The 21,301-nt window shown below is 44.7% G+C and overlaps 1 protein-coding gene across 2 annotated transcripts in view; it reads left to right on the forward strand.

Annotated features, from left to right (window-relative positions):
* MAP3K7CL (MAP3K7 C-terminal like) overlaps positions 1-21,301 on the forward strand; it is a 40,521-nt gene that overhangs the window by 15,385 nt on the left and 3,835 nt on the right. For both annotated transcript variants that reach the window (XM_077342500.1, XM_077342502.1), the window contains one exon: positions 18,283-18,398. In XM_077342500.1, the coding sequence (XP_077198615.1) occupies positions 18,283-18,398 (116 nt within the window). The remainder of the gene's footprint in view (positions 1-18,282; positions 18,399-21,301) is intronic.

Genomic DNA, 21,301 nt, shown 5'->3' on the forward strand with positions numbered 1-21,301 from the left:
CAGCGCAGGGCGCGTGTGGAGGTGGTGGCGGCGGCGGCGGCACACGATGCCCGAGAGCGGGCTGGGGCTGGCGGAGGGCGAGCGGCACAAGCGGGGCGTGGCAGCGGAGGGCAAGGCGGCCCCCGGCCGTGCTGGGTGAGTGCGGGAGGGCGCGCGTGTCCCTGGGGAGTGACGGCAGGCAGGGAGCGGAGGAGCACGCATCGTGGACTGCGGGCGGGAGGCGCCGGCGTGGGGTCCCCCCAGGTCTGGCGGTACTTGGGGGCGGCATCCGCCGACGAGGCCCGGGCACCAAAAGTACCGCGCATGCACGATGCGCAGCCGCGCATGCGCGATTCGCGGGCGGGGCAGTTGCCCTGCCAGTCCGCAATCTAAAAAAGGTTGGGGACCACTGAGGTAGATGATTTTGCCTGCCACTGTATGCAAGTCTAATCTGGCTAAAATGGCTGCAAATCGCTTGGCCTTGGGAACTGAGGGCCTTTTTGCACAGGGATCTTTGTTGCAAATTGTTTGCGGAATAAAAAATCGCCATTTAAAATAGTGGAATTCGTCGTTATGCATACCTGCCTTTGTAGTGGAATCAGTAGCGTTTTTTAGCGTTTCCCACAGGCTTCCGGTCTCGGCAGAAATCGCTAGAAAGGAAGCACTATTGCCAAGCTCGTCCCGCCCCTGGCCGTCAAGCAGCCAATGGGCAGCCGTTAGCATGCTCCCAAACAGCCCCTTTCCCTTTAAGGAAAGTTTAAAAAAAAAAAAACAGACCCATTGTAACGAATCTGGGTAGATTCGTTGCAACGGAGAGACCCATCCAGCTGCCTGGGGTGTTTGAGCTGTCGTTTGATCGTTTGATCGTTAACACGCTGCCTCAGAGTGAAAAAAAAAATCCCCCCCCCTCTCACGGGCCCGATTTTCGGCTGAATGGAATGTGTGAAATGTGTGTGCTTAGTGACTGAAGGGGAGGGACTGAAGCCAGGAAGCCTGTGTTTGAGCTGTCATTTGATCGTGGCCACGCTGCCTCCGAGTGGGAAAAAAAAATCCCCCCTCCCCCCCCTCACGGGCGCGATTTTCAGCCGAAACAGTGTGAAAAATAAAGGGAAAATACATCAGCAAACGGGCTTCTGCGGGCTTCTTGTGCTTAGTGACTGTAAACAGCTCTGAGGAGGGACTGCAGCTTGGGAAGCCTCACTGGCTAAACGGAGGCTCGCCGGTGCGTTGATCTCCACTCGCTCGGGGAAAAAAAAATGGCGATCGCTTCGCCGGAAGTTTGGAGGACAGGCTCAGGAGGAGGGACTTTGAAGAAACCGCAACAATGTTAACGCACAGGTCTTTATCGCTATTGTTGCAGATTGGTTGCAGGAGTGTATCGCTTTCCGGAGGGTGAATCCACTTTTTGGGATTCCCCTGAAAGCGCTACAACGAAGCGCTTTTTGCGGGTCGGTTTCAGGAGTGTTGCAGATTGTCTACGACGTCGTGGGTTATTCCAAATTAGTAGCGTTTTCAATTAGCAACCATTGTGCTATTTTGAAGCCATGCAAAATGGCCCTGAGTAAAGGTCACAAAACAAGACGAGGCTGATTTAAGCCAATTCCAGGGCTCCGCATATGCATACTCACTGAGCAACTGGTGCAAGCTGATAATGGCCAATTAACCTGGCAGTTGTTCTTGTTTGAAATCTGAGGGATATCAAGTCTTCTCTGAGTTCATAGAAGGTGATGCTGGACAAGCACTTGAAGGAAAATCTAGAACTATAGTTCTCCTATCTAAGGCAGCAGCTATACTAAATATCAGATCTCAAGTTTTGAACCCATTAAGGGGGAAGCCCTGGGTGGGAACAGGAATTGGGTAATGGCAGGAAAACCCATGATGGATGGCAAGCCAAGAGATGTCTTTCTAGAGCTTGATAAAATACTGCTTAGAAAGGTGACTAGGCTTCTTTAACTTTCTCCAGTAATTAATTAAGGCAGTGTGAGCACAGGCCCTAATGCAGCAGGGTGGATGGAGTGCCCAGAGCCAGCATCAGAATTCTCTTTGGGAAGGAGTTTTGTGTTATATCCAGGATGGATATATTGTCATCCCAACCCCAGATCTTGACCCCACATAAGATCTGGGTAGTGACTTTACAGTTTCAAAGTGGGGTCTATCAAGAAGCCATCTTTTGAGTGATAGAACTTAAGAATAGTCCCAATCGATCTTGCTGCTGAGGACTTTGTTACTGCCGGATGAGTCTCCCAGGAGAGATTTTCAGAAATTTGTATTTATTTATTACATTTATATACTGTCTTCCCCTGAGGCTCAATGTTACCCCAAGGTATTTAAGACTGCAGCACTGAACTATTGGGATGTTGTCAGTATACCACTGTAACGCCTTTCCAAAAGTCCTTAGAGTGACTGATGCATAGAGAGTCTTCTTTGCAGACCTTGCTAAGCCTGTGCAGCATCCTCATTAGGCCAACTAATGTGAGAGATAGTAGCATCATGTTATCAGCATACAAAAGAAGAGATACTTTCTGTTGGCCAAGAGAAGGTTGAATGAATTCTGGGTCTTTCAATCTCACCATTATGTCACTGAGTTATAGATTGAAGAATAGAGAAGTTAGAACTCACCCCTGTTTTGCCCTACTGAGTACTGGGATCTCCTCAGTTAGTGATCCAGAGGTGTCCACTCTTATTTCAGCCATTAAACCGCTATGCAATTTGAGTATCAAAAACAATAGCCATTTATTGATTTTTGTAGCAGCCAGCTTCGACCAAAGCCAATCCCTATCCACTCAATCAAAAGCAGTTTTTAGGTCCACAAACACTGCAAACAGATGATAGGGGCTCTCATGCATTTTAGGGTGAGATGTTATAAGATCAGGCAATGATCAATTGTACTTTGCCCTTTTCTGAACCCCACTTGCTCTGGGCTTCTCAGTCCTCCCACTTACCAAGAGATATTAGAGATTAGTTTCAGCAAGCTAACAGAGCTAGTAGGAACCCATTTATCTCCCTGTTATATATTGGGAACACAATGCTGCATTGCTGCATTTCCACCCCAAAGGGTAGAATCATAGAGTTAGAAGTTACCTCCAGGGTCATCTAGTCCAAGGGTAGTCAACCTGTGGTCCTCCATGTGTCCATGGACTACAATTCCCATGAGCCCCTGCCAGCAAATGCATCTGGAGGACCACAGGTTGACTACCCCTGATCTAGTCCACCCCCTGCAGGGTGTTGTGTTGAACTGGGTGAACAGCTTGGCCAAATTTGGGGACTATCAGGCTGGGAAGAATTTGAACAGTTTAGAGGGGCCGTGCCAGAAGAAAAGGAGGAGATCAAACTCTTAATCCCAGAAGTTGATATAAGAAACCACTAGGGAAAGATAGATCAGTGGAGGAAGCTTGCACAGAAACCCTACTGGGAGGAATGGAAGGGATTCTAAAGACTGACTGAAATGTGCCTGCTGGATCATGGGGCGTTTAACCCTTTCTCCCTTGTCTTGCTCCTAAGGTAGCTGTCTGAAACTGGTTAGCTCCACAGAAAGAAAAGCACTTAGGAATCTTTCCCTGGAAAGAGAGAAAGGCACCGTTGCCAAAACTATGCCTAACCTGGATGTAGTTCTACATGCTAATTGCAGAAAACTATGAGTATGTTGGCTAGATATTCCATACAAGCATAGGAAAGACTGAGTATAATGTAAAAAAAGCCCACTCAATACAATATACTCAAATCAAAGGTCAGAAACTTCTTGTCATCAGCCTTTTTCAAACTGCTGCACTGACTCATAAATGCACATAAACAAAAACATTGCTAAAAACAAAAACATTGCTGAGTGTGGATGGGTTGAAGCACCTTCTCAAGTGTTCTGCTAGAATAAGAATCCAGATTTATGTTGAGATCATGCAGTTAGGGGGAACTATACTCTCCACATTTGATTATTTACAAGGAAAGACCTTGACTTCCCCCTGCTTCCCTGAAAACGGAACTGCTTGTCTATTTAGTTCAAAAATATGCTTTTGGGCCTTCATTCCCCTTTCCCTGAGGGTAGTGCTGCAATTACAGTAGAAACCACAGTTAAAAATATTCTAGCGGTAGCACCCCTGTGCTCTCCTAGTGCCTCTCCTTGCCTGTCTACTTCCTTCCTGCCACACTTCAGTCCCTCCTGTCTCTAGCCCCTGGATGTGCTTTGCCTCATCTAGTTTTCTTTTCAAACTCCTTCTCTTCTTTTGGTTGTCCTCACTTCTTTCCTCCACAGTATACAGTATTAATCTTAAATACTGTAAGTTTTGTTCAAAGCCCTTCTCTGGTTAGTTTCTTTTTGCTTCAAATTAGTCTACACTGCCAGTTTTCTCAGTTCTCCTTCCCCAACTGTTCCTTTAGGTTCCTCTTTCTCAGATTGTTGCCTACTTCACTCTTGTCTTTTAGCCATCTTGCCTCTGGGTTTTCTATGCCTTAGCTTGCTCATCTCTAATTTTTCCAGTCATTCACAGCAGCAACTGAACTACAAGATCCATCAGCTAAATGGTGTTAGAACATTACTGCCACAAGCAGAATGACATACAGAACAGCGGTTGTAGCAGGAAGTGCATGGTGGTGGAAACAAGGAAGGAGGGATCACTGAGGCCCATTATGCACGGCCGCCGAAACGGTGATTTCGGGGCACATGGAAAACGCGGAGGGGGAAGACGCGAAGCACACCGGTTATGCACGGGAGGGGGCGCGATGGTGACAAAACTCAGAGTAACCAATTATGCACGTGGTGATCCCGGCGCCACTTCTGGTTGCTCCCCGGTCACCCAGAAGCTGCGCTTTCTTCCGCATTTCGCTGACGCGGCTTTTTCGCCAGGATGCACCGAAGCTGCGGCTGGTTGCAGCCGGCTCCGTGTGTTATCAGTGATTTTAGTCGCCGCCATTCCACCCCGAATGTGTGTTATTCCCCCCGTGCATAATGGGTCTGAGGGAAAGCAAAACAAAATTTTAAAGTATTCATTTGCTGACAGAAGATGGCAGCAGACAGGAACAGACAAGTCTGCACATTATATCCATGCATGCTTGGAGCTCAGCAACCACATGTAGATCCCTTAGCATATGTGGTCACCTTGTTGCCTGAACAGGGGTTATATAATATTTTACATACAAGTACAGGTTCAGATGTTCAAACCAACCTATGGATTCTACTAAACTTGAATCCAAACTTGTATCTACTGTACTTGCATCCAAAATATGGTTGTCATTCCTGTTCTGACAACATGGTGACTTTGCATATTGAGAGTATCTTGGGCACCATCCGGTCTTGATATATGCAGTTGCTGAATCCCTGGTATGCTTGACAGTAATGTCTGAAAAGAGGTATCAAGGAAAGGAAATGCCATACAAAAGTAGATGAAGACATGATTCAAGAGGAATAACCACCTTGCTTCCAAGATCTGACCATGACAGAGGCAAGCTAAACTGGATATGAACTGGACCGATAGGAGACCACTTGAACTATTAAAACTGCAACAAGCAGTCTCTGCAAGTGGTTGACTAAAAATGACATTAGGGGAATGAAAGGCATGGAAAGAAGGAAATGACAGATTTGCTAGACAGATGGGCTGCCTCTCTCTTTATAGGAGAGGGTGGGGAGAACAGAAAAGAGCTGCCAAAGCTAGGAATGAAAAGTTTCCTAGTTTTGGAAAGAGTATTTTCTGATTGGACAACAATAGTAACATTCATGGAAACCTGAACATAGTAGAAGACAAGATAAGTTTTAAAAACAGATCAGAAATATCCCTTTGGTTTCATTTTAAATTGTTAAGAGAAAATAGCAAGGTATTAAGCTAAAGTGGAAATCAGATACATAGTCCCTAATTAAATATAACATCAAGTACAATCCCTCCCTTTTGTCTTCTCCCTTGACTCCCCTTCTTGCTCTCTCTGCTCCCTGGTAGTCACTGTCATTATGAGGCCCATTAGTTTTCCCCCCCTTCTCTGCTCTTTCCTCTTTTGCTGTAATGCTGATCCCTTTGTGGAACACCACCTGGATGGATGCAGCCAAACACAGCTGTTCCTGAAGCTTTCAATGTAGCAGAGTCTCACATTTTCAAGGTCTTTATTAAAAAAAACCTTGACACTTTTCATAGAATAATAGAATCATAGAGTTGGAAGGTACCTCATGGGTCATCTAGTCCAACCCCCTGCACTATGCAGGACACTCACATCCCAATCGCTCATCTACTGTAACCTGCCATGCTTTGCTTTATGGTCAGGCTCTGTTCTTGGGCTTGTTATAGGCCTGATAGTGCTTTTCTCACATAGCAGTAATATCAGGACTCTCTCAGCCTCACCCACCTCATAGGGTGTCTGTTGTGGGAAGAGGAAGGGAAGGTGATTATAAGCCACTTTTGGACTCTTCCAGACAGTGAAAAGTGGGGTATAAAAACCAACCTTCATATCTGCATTCTCTATGTACTATACAAGACTATAGAGTTGATGTTTTTTTCCTTATGAAACTTTGAAGTGCTATACACACTGATACCACTCTATAAATGAATAGAAATAGTTGGATTCAATGGCATACCGAGCCTATTTGGTGCTCAGGGCAGATGGGTGGGCAGAACTTGGTTACATGACGGTAGGGAGGTTTGATGACCCCCCCCCCCATCCCGAGATTTTCCTTAGCGGCACATCTCTAGCCCCTCCAGTGCAGATGGAGAAGAAGGCCAGAGCAGACATAGTAGGGGAGCTAAGGGGGCTTCTGAGGGAAACACAGTGGCAGTCTGACAGCACCCTGGAAAGCAATCCTTTGCCAAGTGCCCCAGCTGTGTGCAGCTTTGGGTGGGCTTGCCACAACCCTAAATAGAGAAGGATCCTTCCTCCATGGATCTTTGCAGGCTTTTCCTACTCCCTGCCCTTCAACCTTTGAAGGGGATTGCAAGGGGTTCAGCTGCAAGCCCTGGGACAAAGGAAGGAAAGGGACGGCCAGCTTGCAGAACCCTGCCATACCAGAGAGCATCTCTGCAAGGATACCTGCCAGACTGCTACCTTCCAAGAAAGCAGGAGGTCTAGGGCTGGCAGGTGAAGCAGATCCACTGCTGGTACTCCAGCCTGCCCTCCTTAAAGGTGCCAAAGATGCCACGTGCCACATGTCTGCCTGGTTGGGGGAAAGAGTCACGCTATGCCATATAGCCGGCAGGTGAGGAGGCCGGGGGAGGGATGGTGGGGCTGGGGTATCTCACCTAGGTGGTCAACTAGCAGCAGCACAAAAGGCCTCAGTTCTAAAACAAATGGCAAGGAGAGGAGAGTACACATGGCTGTTTGGGAGCCCAACTGGAGAGATTTATTTATTTATTTGGATTTTTATACCGCCCATTCTTTGCAGCTCTGGGCGGTTTACATTGAAACATTATCTAACATGGAACATATGAACAACTTTCAAAACATTATAACAGTTCAATGCCTCATTATTTCCAATAATCATCTTAGTAATCTATAGGAACATTAGTAGTATAAATAACAACAACATTGGGAGGTCAGTTATTGCAGTCATGGGAGGGTGTCTGGGGGGACCAGCAGGTGTTCTGAGACGGTTGGCCTCAAGCGAATGCCTGGTGGAGGAGCTTCCTTTTGCAGGTCCTGCGGAACTGTGGAAGGTCGGGCAGGGCTCTGATCTCCTCAGGGAGCTCGTTCCACCAGGTGGGGGCCAGAACCAAGAAGGCTCTGCACTTCCATTTCACCAGAAGACCTCCAGCAGGGTGTGTGGGCACAGGAGGAAGAAGCTCAAGTCAGTGGCACCCCCCTCAAGTGATGCCCAGGACAGGAGCTCTGGTTGCCATACCCTGGATTTATTTTTACAAAAGTACAGGAGACACAGGGTAGGGTATTCTTCCTACTACATGCCTAAGGCAAAGCTCTCTTTCCTTGGTGGGCTCAGTGTGGCAGGCTAAAAGATATTCAGGATTCCATCTCATCTCCCTCTCACTGCGGCAAAGGAAGAAAGCGGACAAGGGTCCAGGAGAGAAATTGCTGATGGTGGATATGTAGCTAATGTCTGTATGCTGGACAAAAGCATCTGAATCAGGAAGTATGGGCTGTGGTGTCACCAATATATGGATGATACTAATCTGTACCATGATTTCCATCTAATTCTCAGGGTGCTGTTGAGGTTTTGAACAAGTTCTTGAAATCAGTAATGGATTGTGTGAGGGTAAACAAGCTGAAACTTAATCCTAACGAGACTTCTGTTTTCTAGCTTAGTAGAATGGACTGGGGTTATACTTCCCTTGAAAAGCCAGGTTCACAGCTGGGGCATACTACTTGATACAGCAGTCACCTTAGAAACTTAGGTGGCTGTGGTAACTTGGAGTGTTTACGCCCAGCTTTGGCAGGTGCATCCACTGTTCAATCCTGATGCAATCAGATCTAATCATGTTGATCTATGCCTTATTTACATCTAGTCTGGACTACTGCAATGTGTTCCACTCGGGCTAATTAGTCATGAATGCTGTAGTAGGACTGCTGTTCATGGCCAGCTGCAAGGAACATGTGAACCCAATCCTACAGCAATTGCACTGGCTATCAATCCATTCCCAAGCCCAATTCAAAGAGTTGATTGTATCCTTTAAAGTAGCGATCCCCAACCTGTGGGCTGCCGACCACATATGGTCCTTCGACTAATTGGAGGTGGGCCCTGAAGGATGCCTTCTCCCCCCCCCCCGGCCCTTTACTTCATCCCCCCCCCCCAGCCCTTTACAACACACTTCGGGTGTCATTGTCTCCCATCACTCCCAGATGGGACTATCTCGTTGCAGAGAAACAAGCTCAGGGTTCCCATTGATTTGTCATTGTCATGAGTTAAAATTTCCATGAAAATAAAATGTTCCTTATGTTCATTGTTGTGGCGTGCCTGTATCTTATTTTGAAGGGATGTTTAAACATTACCATAGCGATCAGAGAGCGTTAGGGCAGTGGTTGAGAGTAGAGGAGTAAACTACCCCACCCCCACCGGGCCTCAGTAAAAGGCGTTGAGTGGTCCCCGGTGATAAAAAGGTTGGGGACCACTGCTTTAAAGCCCCACATGGCTTGGACCAGGGTATCTGAAGGACTGTCTTCTCCCATATGTTCCTGCCTGGGAATTAAGGACACAGGGAGAGGCCTTCCTAAGTGTCCTACCAATTAAAGAAACTCACCTAGTAGGAACACGAGAGGGCCTTTTTGGTGGCAGCCCCATGATTATGGAACAGCCTCCCCAGGAAGGTGTGCCTTTCCCCCTCATTTCCAATCATCAGGAGACAGCTGAAGACAGTGTTATTTAGACCTGCATTTTATTAACTGACAGTCTTGAGATTTTAAACTGCTATCTTTTAGTTGTTTTATGATCATTGTTATACTGTAAGCCATCTTGAGTTCCACAAGGTAGGCAGGTGGCTAATAAATGTTTTAAATAAATAAAATAGGAACTCAGTGGTCTTGTTTTTTTAATTTGCCTAATCTACATAGATTTGAGAATGCTACCTAACAGAAGCATTTCTGTTTCTCATAAGATTAGTTGTTCAGGCTGTTCAATTACTGGTGGGTAATTTTTTTTAGATTAGCTTATTGTAGCATGGAAGTTCTTGGCCTCAATACCAGAGATACTACTTTAGTTCACCTTTAAGTTCTTGGAACAGGGCGCTTTGTGTTCTATATTTTGCCTTGTTAAATTTGTTCTGATTATTTAGTGTCTAGAGACATGATGATGTGATTTGTTCACAGTGAAATTGCTCTATAATATAGTGCAACTTTAAAAGCAAAACAGGAACCAAGGGCCTTCCTTTTTCTATGGAAATGGCTGTTTGTGCTTACATAAGTATTCTGAAAATTTAGGTGCATGCTAATAATCCAGTCCCACAGTTTTCTGAGTTCACACACATTCCTTCATTTTACTTTAAAACAGCTGGTATGCATTAACTCCCAATTGATTTGAATGAAAAAGCCCCTGAGAGCAGGAGACCAGTATGCATATCAGAACATAACACAAATATATGAGTCTCAGTGTACTTGTTATGTACCTTAACTAGGATGGCTACTGATAAAACTCAAGGAAAAAGAGCACTCCCCCTGCCAACCCTGGGAACACACCCAACCCTAATTATATTATCACCAGCCAAATTATAATTTATAATTATAATTTAATTAATTTAATTATAATTTAATTAATAATTTAATTTAAAGCCCATTTTATTTTTTAATAAAATGGGTGCTAGGGCCGTCTCCCCGGGGCCTGCCGCACCGCGGGCCAACGCTCTGGGGTTGACGCACAGGCGTGGCTGGCAGGGCCGGTCCCCGGGGAAGCCTTCGCGGGGCAAAGGCTTCCCGGGGCCTCGTGTGGGGCAGTGGGAGGCTTCGGGAAGTGCGGGCGGCCGTCCCCATGAAGCCTTTGGGCCTCCCGACCAGGCACTTCCTGTGCCTTGAAGCCTCTTGGCCGCAGCCCCCCCCCCGAGGAGGCAGGTTCGGGGCCCTGCCTCGTTCCTGTCCCCGAAGCCTCTTTGCTGGCCGCTGTCAGCCGAGGAGGCGGCTTTGGGGCCGGCAAAGAGTGAGGTCCAGTGGCCCTCCCCTTATCGCTGCCTGCCGGCCGAGGCCCACAACATATCTGTCTTGTCTGCGGGCAGGCTGGTAATGGAGGCGGTTGGCCAAAGGTGACCGACATGGGGGGGGGGTTGGGAGGCGCTTTACACCTTCCGATTCGTCAGTCCAGGGGAAGGAGCCAATCGGCACCTTTCGTCATCCCGGACAGGCCCCCCCCTCGGGGCCCATACTGCTTTATTTTATCTGCTCCGCAGGAGCGGTTAAAGAATGCATTTTTATTTGAGTGCTATAAATTATATTTTATTAATAAAAATAGCTATAAAGATCATCAAGAATTAAAACTAATGCATATGCATCATGCAATTTGCACAGTTACCATTAACTCTGAGCCACTCAGTAAAATGCTTGATGGAACACAGTGACCAATACATGCTACATCTGTTCTGTCCTTGTCATAATTACAAGGCATCTACAGGACAACAGATAGTAAGTAGTGTACATGCAATGCAGGAAGCATTCCCAGTATAACCTTAGCTGTCTTTCCTCTCTTCTAGCTAGTTTTAGAAGCCTTATTCTCATGTTACAATGAATGCACGTATTTCCTGCTTTATAAAAATCAATGCATATACATTTTATACATGATACTGTATACTAGTTTCTAGATAAATTTGAGGTTTGTATCATACATTCATACATGGGTTGACTGTAACATGAGAATTACTCAACACACAGAGACAGTAAAATAGCCAGAAGTGACATTACACTGTCAAGCCCAAGAGCTATTTGTCTTGCTTTTGTTTGTTTGTTTTCCCTGTTGCTGCTTGCCAGCAGGAGGTCCCTCAACATAACCAGAAACCCGGCAGCCCAGGTTCTAATAGTAAAACTATCCACCAGCAAATGGGACGGGGGTCTTCTTTCTTCTCTCTGCGCATATTAAGAAGCCTAGTATGTGAACTAGAAAAAGATTATTGGTCGCAGTGGAGAAAACAAAACTTGCAGTTCTGAGGGCAGGAGTAATCTAACTTTTTAAAGTTCTGTTTCAAAATTCTGAGTTTCATTTAATATTAATCTTCTCAAATGTGTAACCTGCTAAACGTAGATTAGGCCAACATGACTACCCACTTGAATTTGCTAAACCTAGATTACATAGATCTCTATGGAACTCCTTTCTGTATAAAAACTGTAAACAGTCCCACCAGAGCCAAAAAAGGGTTGTCAGGAGTGACAGAACAGTGGTGGGATGAGGGGGTGGGATTTAAGAAGAATGCTGGCATAACCAGCAGTATTACATCACTTTCAGGGGAAACCTAGACGTAATGTCACAGAGAAAGGCTTACAATCACCTTCCCTTCCTCTCCCCACAACAGACACCCTGAGAGGTAGTGAGACTGAGAGAGCTCTGACAGTACTGTTATGTTGGCATATAAGAATCAACTCTTCTTCTTCTTCTTCTTCTTCTTCTTCTTCTTCTTCTTCTTCTTCTTCTTCTTCTTCTTCTTCTTCTTCTTCTTCTTCTTCTTCGAGAACAGAACAATTAGGGCTGTGACATGCCCAAACTGGCTGCATGTGGAGAGGAGGGGAATCAAACCCAGCTCACCAGATTTGAGGCCACTGTCTTAACCACTACAGTGCCATGACAATCTTATATTAGAATTCCTAGGGCAAGTTATTGGATCCTGGTCACCTGTCAGTACATTTTCTGGCATTATAAGGTGGGATGTATGTATCTATGGGAGCATGGGATGAGATGGCACATTGAAAACCATGCTCAAATATTTACATATGGCCCCAAAACTATATTGTTGTAAGATTCAAATGCATAGCTATAGTAGTACAACAAAATTTGAGTCCAGTGGCACCTTTAAGACAAACAAGGATTTATTTAAGGCCTGAGGTTTCGTGTGCATGAGGAAGTGTGTATGTACACGAAAGCTCGGGCATTGAATAAATCTTTGTTACTCTTAAAGGTAGGGAAGAAATGGAGATAGTGACAGATTTTATTTTCCTGGGCTCCAAGATCACTGCAGATGGGGACTGCAGCAAAGAAATTAAAAGACGCTTGCTCCTGGGGAGGAAAGCTATGGCAAATCTAGACAGCATCCTAAAAAGCAGAGACATCACCCTGCCAACAAAAGTGCGTTTAGTCAAGGCTATGGTCTTCCCAGTTGCAATGTATGGCTGCGAAAGTTGGATCATAAGGAAGGCCGAGCGTCAAAGAATTGAGGCTTTTGAACTCTGGTGCTGGAGAAGACTCTTGCGAGTCCCTTGGACTGCAAGGCGAACAAACCGGTCAGTCCTAGAGGAGATCAACCCTGACTGCTCTTTAGAAGGCCAGATCCTGAAGATGAAACTCAAATGCTTTGGCCACCTCATGAGAAGGAAGGACTCCCTGGAGAAGAGCCTAATGCTGGGAGCGATCGAGGGCAAAAGAAGAAGGGGACGACAGAGAATGAGGTGGTTGGATGGAGTCACTGAAGCAGTAGGTGCAAACTTAAATGGACTTCGGGGAATGGTAGAGGACAGGAAGGCCTGGAGGATCATTGTCCATGGGGTCGCGATGGCTCGGACACGACTTCGCACATAACAACAACAACTCTTAAAGGTGCCATTGGACTCAATTTTTGCCATATTGTTGTAAGTAAATGAATGTTAGTCTAATTTCCCTCATAGTTGAGAGAATGAAACTGCTTGTTGCTTGATATACTACACAAATAGTAATGGTATTTAAAATTAACTCAAGAGAATGATGAGCAGAAATAGCAGCTTTTTTGTTCTTCAGGGGTCATTTGAAATATCACATACAGCTCATTTTGTGGAATTACTTTATAATCTTATAATCCATCCTATAGGGGGAAAATATTGTCCCATTTTAAGAGGGGTAAAACTAGTATGGCATGCTGCACCACTCCCCACACAGTGAATCCAAGCATGTTTCTCCACAAATAGAGGAGTCCAAAATGAGGTAACAGGAATAGAAATAGATTTGCTTTTATATGAGGAATGCTGAGTGCTCAGCTGGACAGCAGATGAATTAACTTAAGTCTTTTATTTTCATTTTAAGCAGCTAGTTGTTTTACTGGGAAAAAACTAATCATTTCAGAAGCACCCATTTAGAAGTATTATTCATAGTTATCAGCAAAATGTTATTTCTGATTTTGGTCTAAATTCTGTTGCTGTTCACTAAATATAAACATATTAGCAGAATAACCTGATTAAATGGTAATGGTTCCATGTCATGCAAGGAGCTCTGGGTTATTTTGGTTTGCTTAATTTATAAGTCATGGTCATTTACTTGGGATTTCCATCTAGGAGGGGAATGTAGAATATAAAAACCTGTAGAACAGGGTTTGCAAATAGTTCTGGATGCCATTTATCATGATATCCTTCTGAACTGATCTTCTGGGTTGGGACTGGGAGGCACCATTTTGGGGTGGTTTTAGCCCTACCTGGAGGTACATTTCAGAAGATGATGCTGGGGACCTGCTGCTCAGCCTGATGTCCTTTGGGGTCCTATGAAATCCTGTGGGATCCCAAAAGGTTCTATCTTTTCATGAAATCACTGAGTTATTTGGACATTGGGGCTTGGTTGTCAACAATATGCAGTTGAAACTGCTCTCCTCTCTCTCTCATATTTCTAGCGGATCTCAGAGAGGCTGTAGAAGCCTCAAACCAGTATCTGAAGGCTGTTTTGGGAGGTATGAGGGTTAAGAAACTGGAGCTTAATCCTGACATGACATGATTTAAATATTTTAATAACTTAAAAAATTCAAACAGTGAAAGAGGGAAATGCTTTGGGGGGGGGGGGGGCTTAGTAGCCAAAATGTGGAGTACGTGGGGACAAGTTAATGAACTTGAGTGGAAAAGTCAGCTGTTCTTCGAGAATCCAGCTGAACTTCCTTAGGGCTCCCCCATGGGTGAGTTGAAACAGAGGTAGCATATCCAAGGCCCCTATTTATGCCCTGCTCCATATTGCTGATGGCATGGCTGCTGTGAGATACCTAATGCCCTATGATTTATCTTGTTTCTTGTTGCCCAAGTGGGTGACTGGTCAAAAGACTGCTCATGAGTGTGGCAGACTCAGGTTCCAGCCCAGCCTTGCTTCCTGTTTTACTTCTGCTTGGCCTATTGCTAGATGAATGGTGAACATTGCCTTCTGGCTAGTGCCCCCTTACTGGGAATTATACCCATGCACTCCATTTGCCAAAATGCAATATTTGTGTGATTTTTATTGCTAACCCACTGTTTGCATTCTATTCATTTGGCAAATGAATATGCATCATAATATCCATCATAATATCATAATATCCATCATAATTATCAATGATATGAGCTATGGGAGTATGAGAATGCTTTGGCTGGGGCAGCAATGTTTCCTCCCCCCTGTGTCTGCCTAGTACACGGGAACTCAGCTACCAGTGTGGGCTCAAACCCCTGTATGGAAAGCTCTCTGAAATATATTCATGGCACCATAGTCCTTGTAACTGCTGTCTTTTCCCTGCCTTCTGGTGACTTGTATGTGGAATGTCAAGGGACTGGGGCCAGTGAGAAACAGCTGGCTTTGTCCTATGAAAGAAACAAAATCCATATGAAGAAGAAGAAGAAGAGTTGGTTCTTATATGCTGCTTTTCCCTACCCGAAGGAGGCTCAAAGCGGCTTACAGTCACCTTCCCATTCCTCTCCCCACAACAGACACCCTGTGGGGTAGATGAGGCTGAGAGAGTGCTGATATTACTGCCCGGTCAGAACAGTTTCAGTGCCGTGGCGAGCCCAAGGTCACCCAGCTGGCTGCATGTGGGGGAGCGCAGATTCGAACCTAGCATGCCAGATTAGAAGTCCGCACTCCTAACCACTACACCAAACTGGCTCTCAGTTTGCCATTGATTAGAACCAAACAAATTGACATAAACATTGTACCAGCTTTTGAGCTCACCAGAACTCTTCATCAGTTTAGGCCAGTCTTTCTCAATATTTTTACCATTGACAAACCCCTGAAGCATTCTTCAGGCTTCGAGGAACCCCAGAAGGAGTGCAATGGTGAAGAATATGGTTGGTAAGCATAGCAGTGTACATGTCTACCTGGGGCCCCTCCGCTCCCCTTTCTACCCCCTCCAGGCCCATCATTGCCCATGGGGGGCAGGTCAACTGACCATAAATGGTCAATATCACCCAAAAATGTTTAATAGATTTTTAAAATATTTTAAAAATTAACTCCCACTCACTTGCAAAGCCTTCCAGGGCTGTCAAGAATCCCCACGGTTTCATGCAACCCATGATGAGAAAGCATGGATTATAATTATAAAAATTAAGAATGGGGGGGGGGGATGAAGGTCTGGAAAAGAGCCAATTTTCCAGGTCAAGATCTTAAGACCCTTCTTCCTCATCAGCTTTTGGTGTTAGATTTTGACAGACCTACAGACTCTAATTTATTGGGTATAGATGATAAATTACAGCAATGGCATTGTGGAAGAAAAAATTGAGAGTTCTTTCATTTGAAAAACACAGGCCAAATGTCCCTGGGGACCAGTCATGGGACCATGAGTGACGTACCATTCTGTGATTAGTGAACTCCAGTACAATCACTTCACTATAGGTTGCCTTAGAATGTTTATTTTGATCATTTATATCATAATTTATCTTCATCATCATCATCATTATTGCTGTCAAGTTACAGTAGACATATGGAGACCCAATAGGGTTTTCAAGGCAACAGATTATCAGAGGGGGGTTGCCATTACCTGCCTTGTATACTCTTGTATTCCTTGGTGGTTTTCCATCCAAATCCAAATAATCTTAGGTCTGATGAGTTCAGACTATTAACTGTATGTTCACAAGAGAATAATGCCCCCTTTGTATATATAACATCATTTTCCTAATCTAATACTTTCTGCCATGTATTATGATCATTGCATTATACTCCAGGTATCAATAATTACATCCAATATATAATTACATCCAAAACATAATATCTCCCAGTTTTTAAAAACCTGTATCTGTGTTTCAAGCACACCCCTTCTCTTACAGCTGATATTAATGAAAGGTAGCAATGGCTGACTAATCACCACATTTGTTCCATACATATATATCTCATTAATAACCCGATTACCAGGTTGATTAAAAATTTCTTCTTTCATGCTTCTCTAGCCATAAATAAGATCAGGACATCTTTAACACTATTTCACTCCCTTATATATTTGGGAAACAGCCTTGTGGGAGGAGACTGTCCAGGGCCCTGTCTGTCCAGGTCCACCCTGATTGGCCCTCCTTCTCCAGCTCCCATCCCTCCCTTCTTGCCTGCAGAAGCCTTGTGGCTGCAGCCTGCATTGTCACCCACGAGGAGAGAGGCAGCGACAGGGCTTTGCAGTCCACAGGTACGCTCCTGTTGGGAGGGAGCAGGGAGGGAGGTTGCATCCTCCCTGCGGGCCGCAAAGCCCAGTTGCCGAGATTGCCTGTTTACTGAATCAAAGGAAGTCTGGGAACAACATACTTTTTCACATTATATTTTCTGTTCAACGTACTTCCCTATTGATCCTTATCCATGGTTCCTCTTAATATTTGGGAAACTGCCCAGGGGGTGGACAGTGTCCGGACTCGAACCCAGGCCAATCAGGGCCACTCTTATTGGTCCAGCCCCTATGAACGCTGCCTTGCCTAAGCATCCGCTTGCCTCTCCGGCAGCCTGGCCACAGACAAGCCTGGCTGCCAGAGACAGCGCATCTCCAGTGCCCTGCTGCTCCACCCAGCTGGTGGTGGCAGAGAGCAGGTGGCCGCAGCAGCAAAGGCAAGGCAGCGCCGGCCGCCAGTATCAGAAGCTGCCCAGAGGTGGGGGCAGCAGCACCAGTGGCTGCTGTAAGAAGGAGGTGCCAGCCCCAAAGAGCTGGTGCACGTAGCCACTAGGATGAGCCAGTGATGCCCACGATTATCAGGTCCCGGCCCGAGGTGGGAGCAACACCCACAATGAACTGTTGTCCCCACCCAACAGCGAGGACGCAACAGTGCCTGCAAGCAGGCTGTACTGGTGCCTTCACATCCACAGCAGTGGCCCTAGGACCTGATGCCAGCCCTGGAGAGTCTCTGCTGTCTGCGGCTACGAGCTGTAGCTGGCCCCAAGCCATCTGCCACCGCCCCACCCTGCCCCTGCCCCTGCCACCTGCAACCCTCCACCGCCAACAAAATTCTCCACACCGCTTCCAGACTGCTCGAGGTGCGCCCACCCAGGAGTCCCAGCCCCGAGCATGGTATGAGGTTACAGGGGGCAGCCGGAGCCTGCTCCATGCTTCACCTTGTCACCTCTGCCTCCCTCCACCTCTCCCCCCCACTCCCATGCCCCGCTAGCACCCACTGCCTTCCAGTGTGCAGCTGGCTTATTCACTATTCACTAGTTGTCATATAAAACAATAATGTATAATAGGAATGATTAAAACATCCAATAGTGTACATGCCTTTTACAACAAATATATCTAAAATTTGTAACAATTTATGGTATTTTATGAAGTCTGCATGCACACAAAAGCTTATACCCAGAATTAAACTTTGTTGGTCTTAAAGGGGCAACTGGGCTCCAACTTTGCTCAACAGATTATTATGGCTGTTTCTGGAAAAATGAAAATTCATGTTATTTTTCTTCTGACAGATAGGAAAGCACTCCTTGTATTTTCATAAAATGGTATTTCAACTTTCTAACAAAAGAATTCATTTATACTAAAATAGTTTCTAAGGATTCATTTTGAATGCAAAGAGCCTTAACTGGTTTTTCTTTTGTTTGTAAAGCCCCTCCCTCCTTGTCATGACTCAAAGGAATCTATGCAGGTGTTCAAACAGCACTGTCAAATAGCAGAAGAATACTATGAAGTCAAAAAGGAAATTGCTCTTCTTGAAGAAAGGAAGTGAGTGTTATTTCTCCTAAAGAACCAACAGTAATTTGTCATGTGCTCAAAAATAATACTAATTCAGGAGGTATTAAAATTCAGTTCTGACCTTTCAAAAAGATGGCTTTGTTGTTCTTTCAAGTGTGTACTTTCCAGTTTCCCATTTCCCCTGCCTCCGTACATTGTAAATTTACTGTCTTAATATCAAGAAAACTTTAAAAGTCTTATAAGTAAATTGTTTTCTTGTTAAAAACTTATATTTTGTTCTACCGTGGAAAGCATTTGGCCAAGAACCTATGTTGCGAATTATTTGAAATGTTGAAAACATTATTCTGGCATAAACAGAATTCTTCACAGTACTAATAGCTATAAAGAAATCTATAAAATGTTTGCTGATGGGTTTGATGGATTCAATAAAAATGCTGTAGTAAATTATATCAGTGTATTCCAGAAGAGTTTACAGAGTCAAACAAAATATGATAATCTCTGTGAAATGCAGTGAAAGATTAGCAAGCTGTCATAGATATAAAGAATCCATAAAATGTCTATGACAGCGGTCTGCAACCTTTTCCAGGTTGCGGACTGCTGCCAAGGGGTGGGGGAAGAGGGCGACCTGGGGCCCCACGCATGCGTGACAGCTCTGTGCATGCACACATGTGCGGCCCCGTCAGGCACAAACGCACATACGCGCTTCCCTCTCCCCCCCCCCTCCCGCAGCAAGAACCTTGCTGTAATTAATGTAATGTAATGAAAACATAGTAAAGCAATAAAGGAAGGTTGTAAGAATTAGAAAACAATGTAAGAAAAGTATATACATCATAAAAATCTTGGATGGATTGGTTAGGGAATCACTTGTAGGGCCACCCTGACTTCAAATGAGGTGCAGTTATCATCCCATCCAAGGCAGCCCACATAGTTGCGGTTGTGGCAAGGTGGTGGCCCTAGCAGCTGCTGCTAGCAGGCTGTTGTGGGGGGGGGGGCTTTCCAGAGCTCTTTTGGCTTCCCAATCTGTCCTTGAGACCTAGGATACTGGTAGTCAATAAATTCACTGGTTGTACTAAACAAGACAAGAGACACAGTATAATATACCTCATTTGGCTGTTGTGAAGAACTATATGACGAACTATGTCTGCTAGGTGGGATAAAAATGATTTAAAACTGCACCACTGGCAAACTGCACATTAAACAGCCACTGTTACTGAGTACTATAATAATGAGTCCAGGACTGTCATTCTGTAGCAATTTCTGCTATTTCAGATATCTTGGTAGCAGTTGCTTGTGTACAGCTGGCTTAAAGTATAGCATTCTGTGTTTTAATCAGTGTTCACACAGGCAGAACTATAGATATATAGCTTTATTTTCTTACATATGTTGACACTTGTTTAAGTTGATTACGAAATGCAACTTCACCTGTGTAGTTTTTTTAGACCTTGTATTGGTCACCACACTATTAATCTATCATAAAATTGATGAGCACTTGGCTTCCATCTTGCTTGCTCAACTCTCCCTACCTATGGAGAGTGGTGTAGGGGAGAGTCGGTTTGTTGTAGTGGTTAAAGAGTGGTGGTCTCTGATCCGGAGAACTCCGTCTGATTCCTCACTCTCCCACATGATAGTGAAAAGTAGGGTATAAAACACTACTTCTATTCTCCAACATCAGTCTCCTTGCAATCCTCCTGTAAACTGCAGTTGTAAAGGGTATCCAGTAAGAGTGAGCAAAAAATTAGAACCACAGATGTCCTCATAGGGGAACATTGCCATTTGGAGCAATATGGTAAATGTAAAACCCCTGCTGTTTTAGCAACTGGAAATTAACTAATCAAAGCCCAAGCTGAATCACCCCTTTCTTTAACACATTTAATATACTGAATGCAACTATTAATAAAGACAATCTGTAATCTCTGGTATTTTTAATGACTGTAATACTTTTCACTACTGCACGAAATGAGAGAAGCAGGAAGAGAAGCAATCACGGATCAATAGATAATCTAAGTGACAGGGAATTAACAAACATCCCTGGTAAAGAAGTTCATTCAAGGCCCGACTAGACACCATGGCAGCCACTGGTCCACCCATGGCCACCCATGCCATTTTAGAGGAGAATTTAGCTGCTTAAGAATTGGTAGAAGGAGCCCACAATATGACAGCACCATGAATCTTGTCCCCTTCCCATGCACATTGTGAAGTGCCAAAACACCCCCCCCCCCGCCATAAGCTAGATGTGGAGGAACAAGATTACATAGTGTTGCAGCAATATTTCAGTGGTAGGTTCGTCTCTAAAATGGAGTTGGCAGCTATGGATTGGACCTGTGCCTATTGTAACATCTAGTTTGGCTCTAAGATAGTATTTCCTTTCCCAGTTCTTGCTATCTTTCAGTAGCCTGGGGAGGGCTTTGTCAGTTTTATATTAGTAGCAATTTATCCTATTTGCTTTCTAGTTCCTCCTTTTTAATAGGAATTACAATGTATTGTCAAAATATATGTATCTGGGCAGACTAAAACAAGAGTTGTTTTTCATATGTACAGTCTTGGAATATGTGTGTTTAGGCCACGTGTGTAAGGCCACAAACAGGCTATACAAAAATCACACATTTCAATCAGTCTGAAATGCTGTTTACAGACTTGTATACTCACAATTTGCCTTGACCGCAGTGTTGGAAAAGGAGAAGGGGCTTAACTTTCCAACTGCTACTGGGTTCACTAGTCAAAACCTTGTTTTAAAAAACAAAACACGCATCCAATTTAAAATATGCCTTTTCTCAGAGTGTGTTTATTATTCTTACAATCTGAGATTAGCATATGTGGAAGACTGGAAACAAAACTTAACTGTAATGAGTTTGATATTTATTTTATTTTTGTTTATTTACATTTATATACCACCCTTCCCTGAGGTTCAGGGCATGTCTGTCATTTGTACTTTT

This window comes from Paroedura picta, chromosome 6, assembly GCF_049243985.1.
Source record: "Paroedura picta isolate Pp20150507F chromosome 6, Ppicta_v3.0, whole genome shotgun sequence".
Lineage (NCBI taxonomy): Eukaryota > Metazoa > Chordata > Lepidosauria > Squamata > Gekkonidae > Paroedura > Paroedura picta.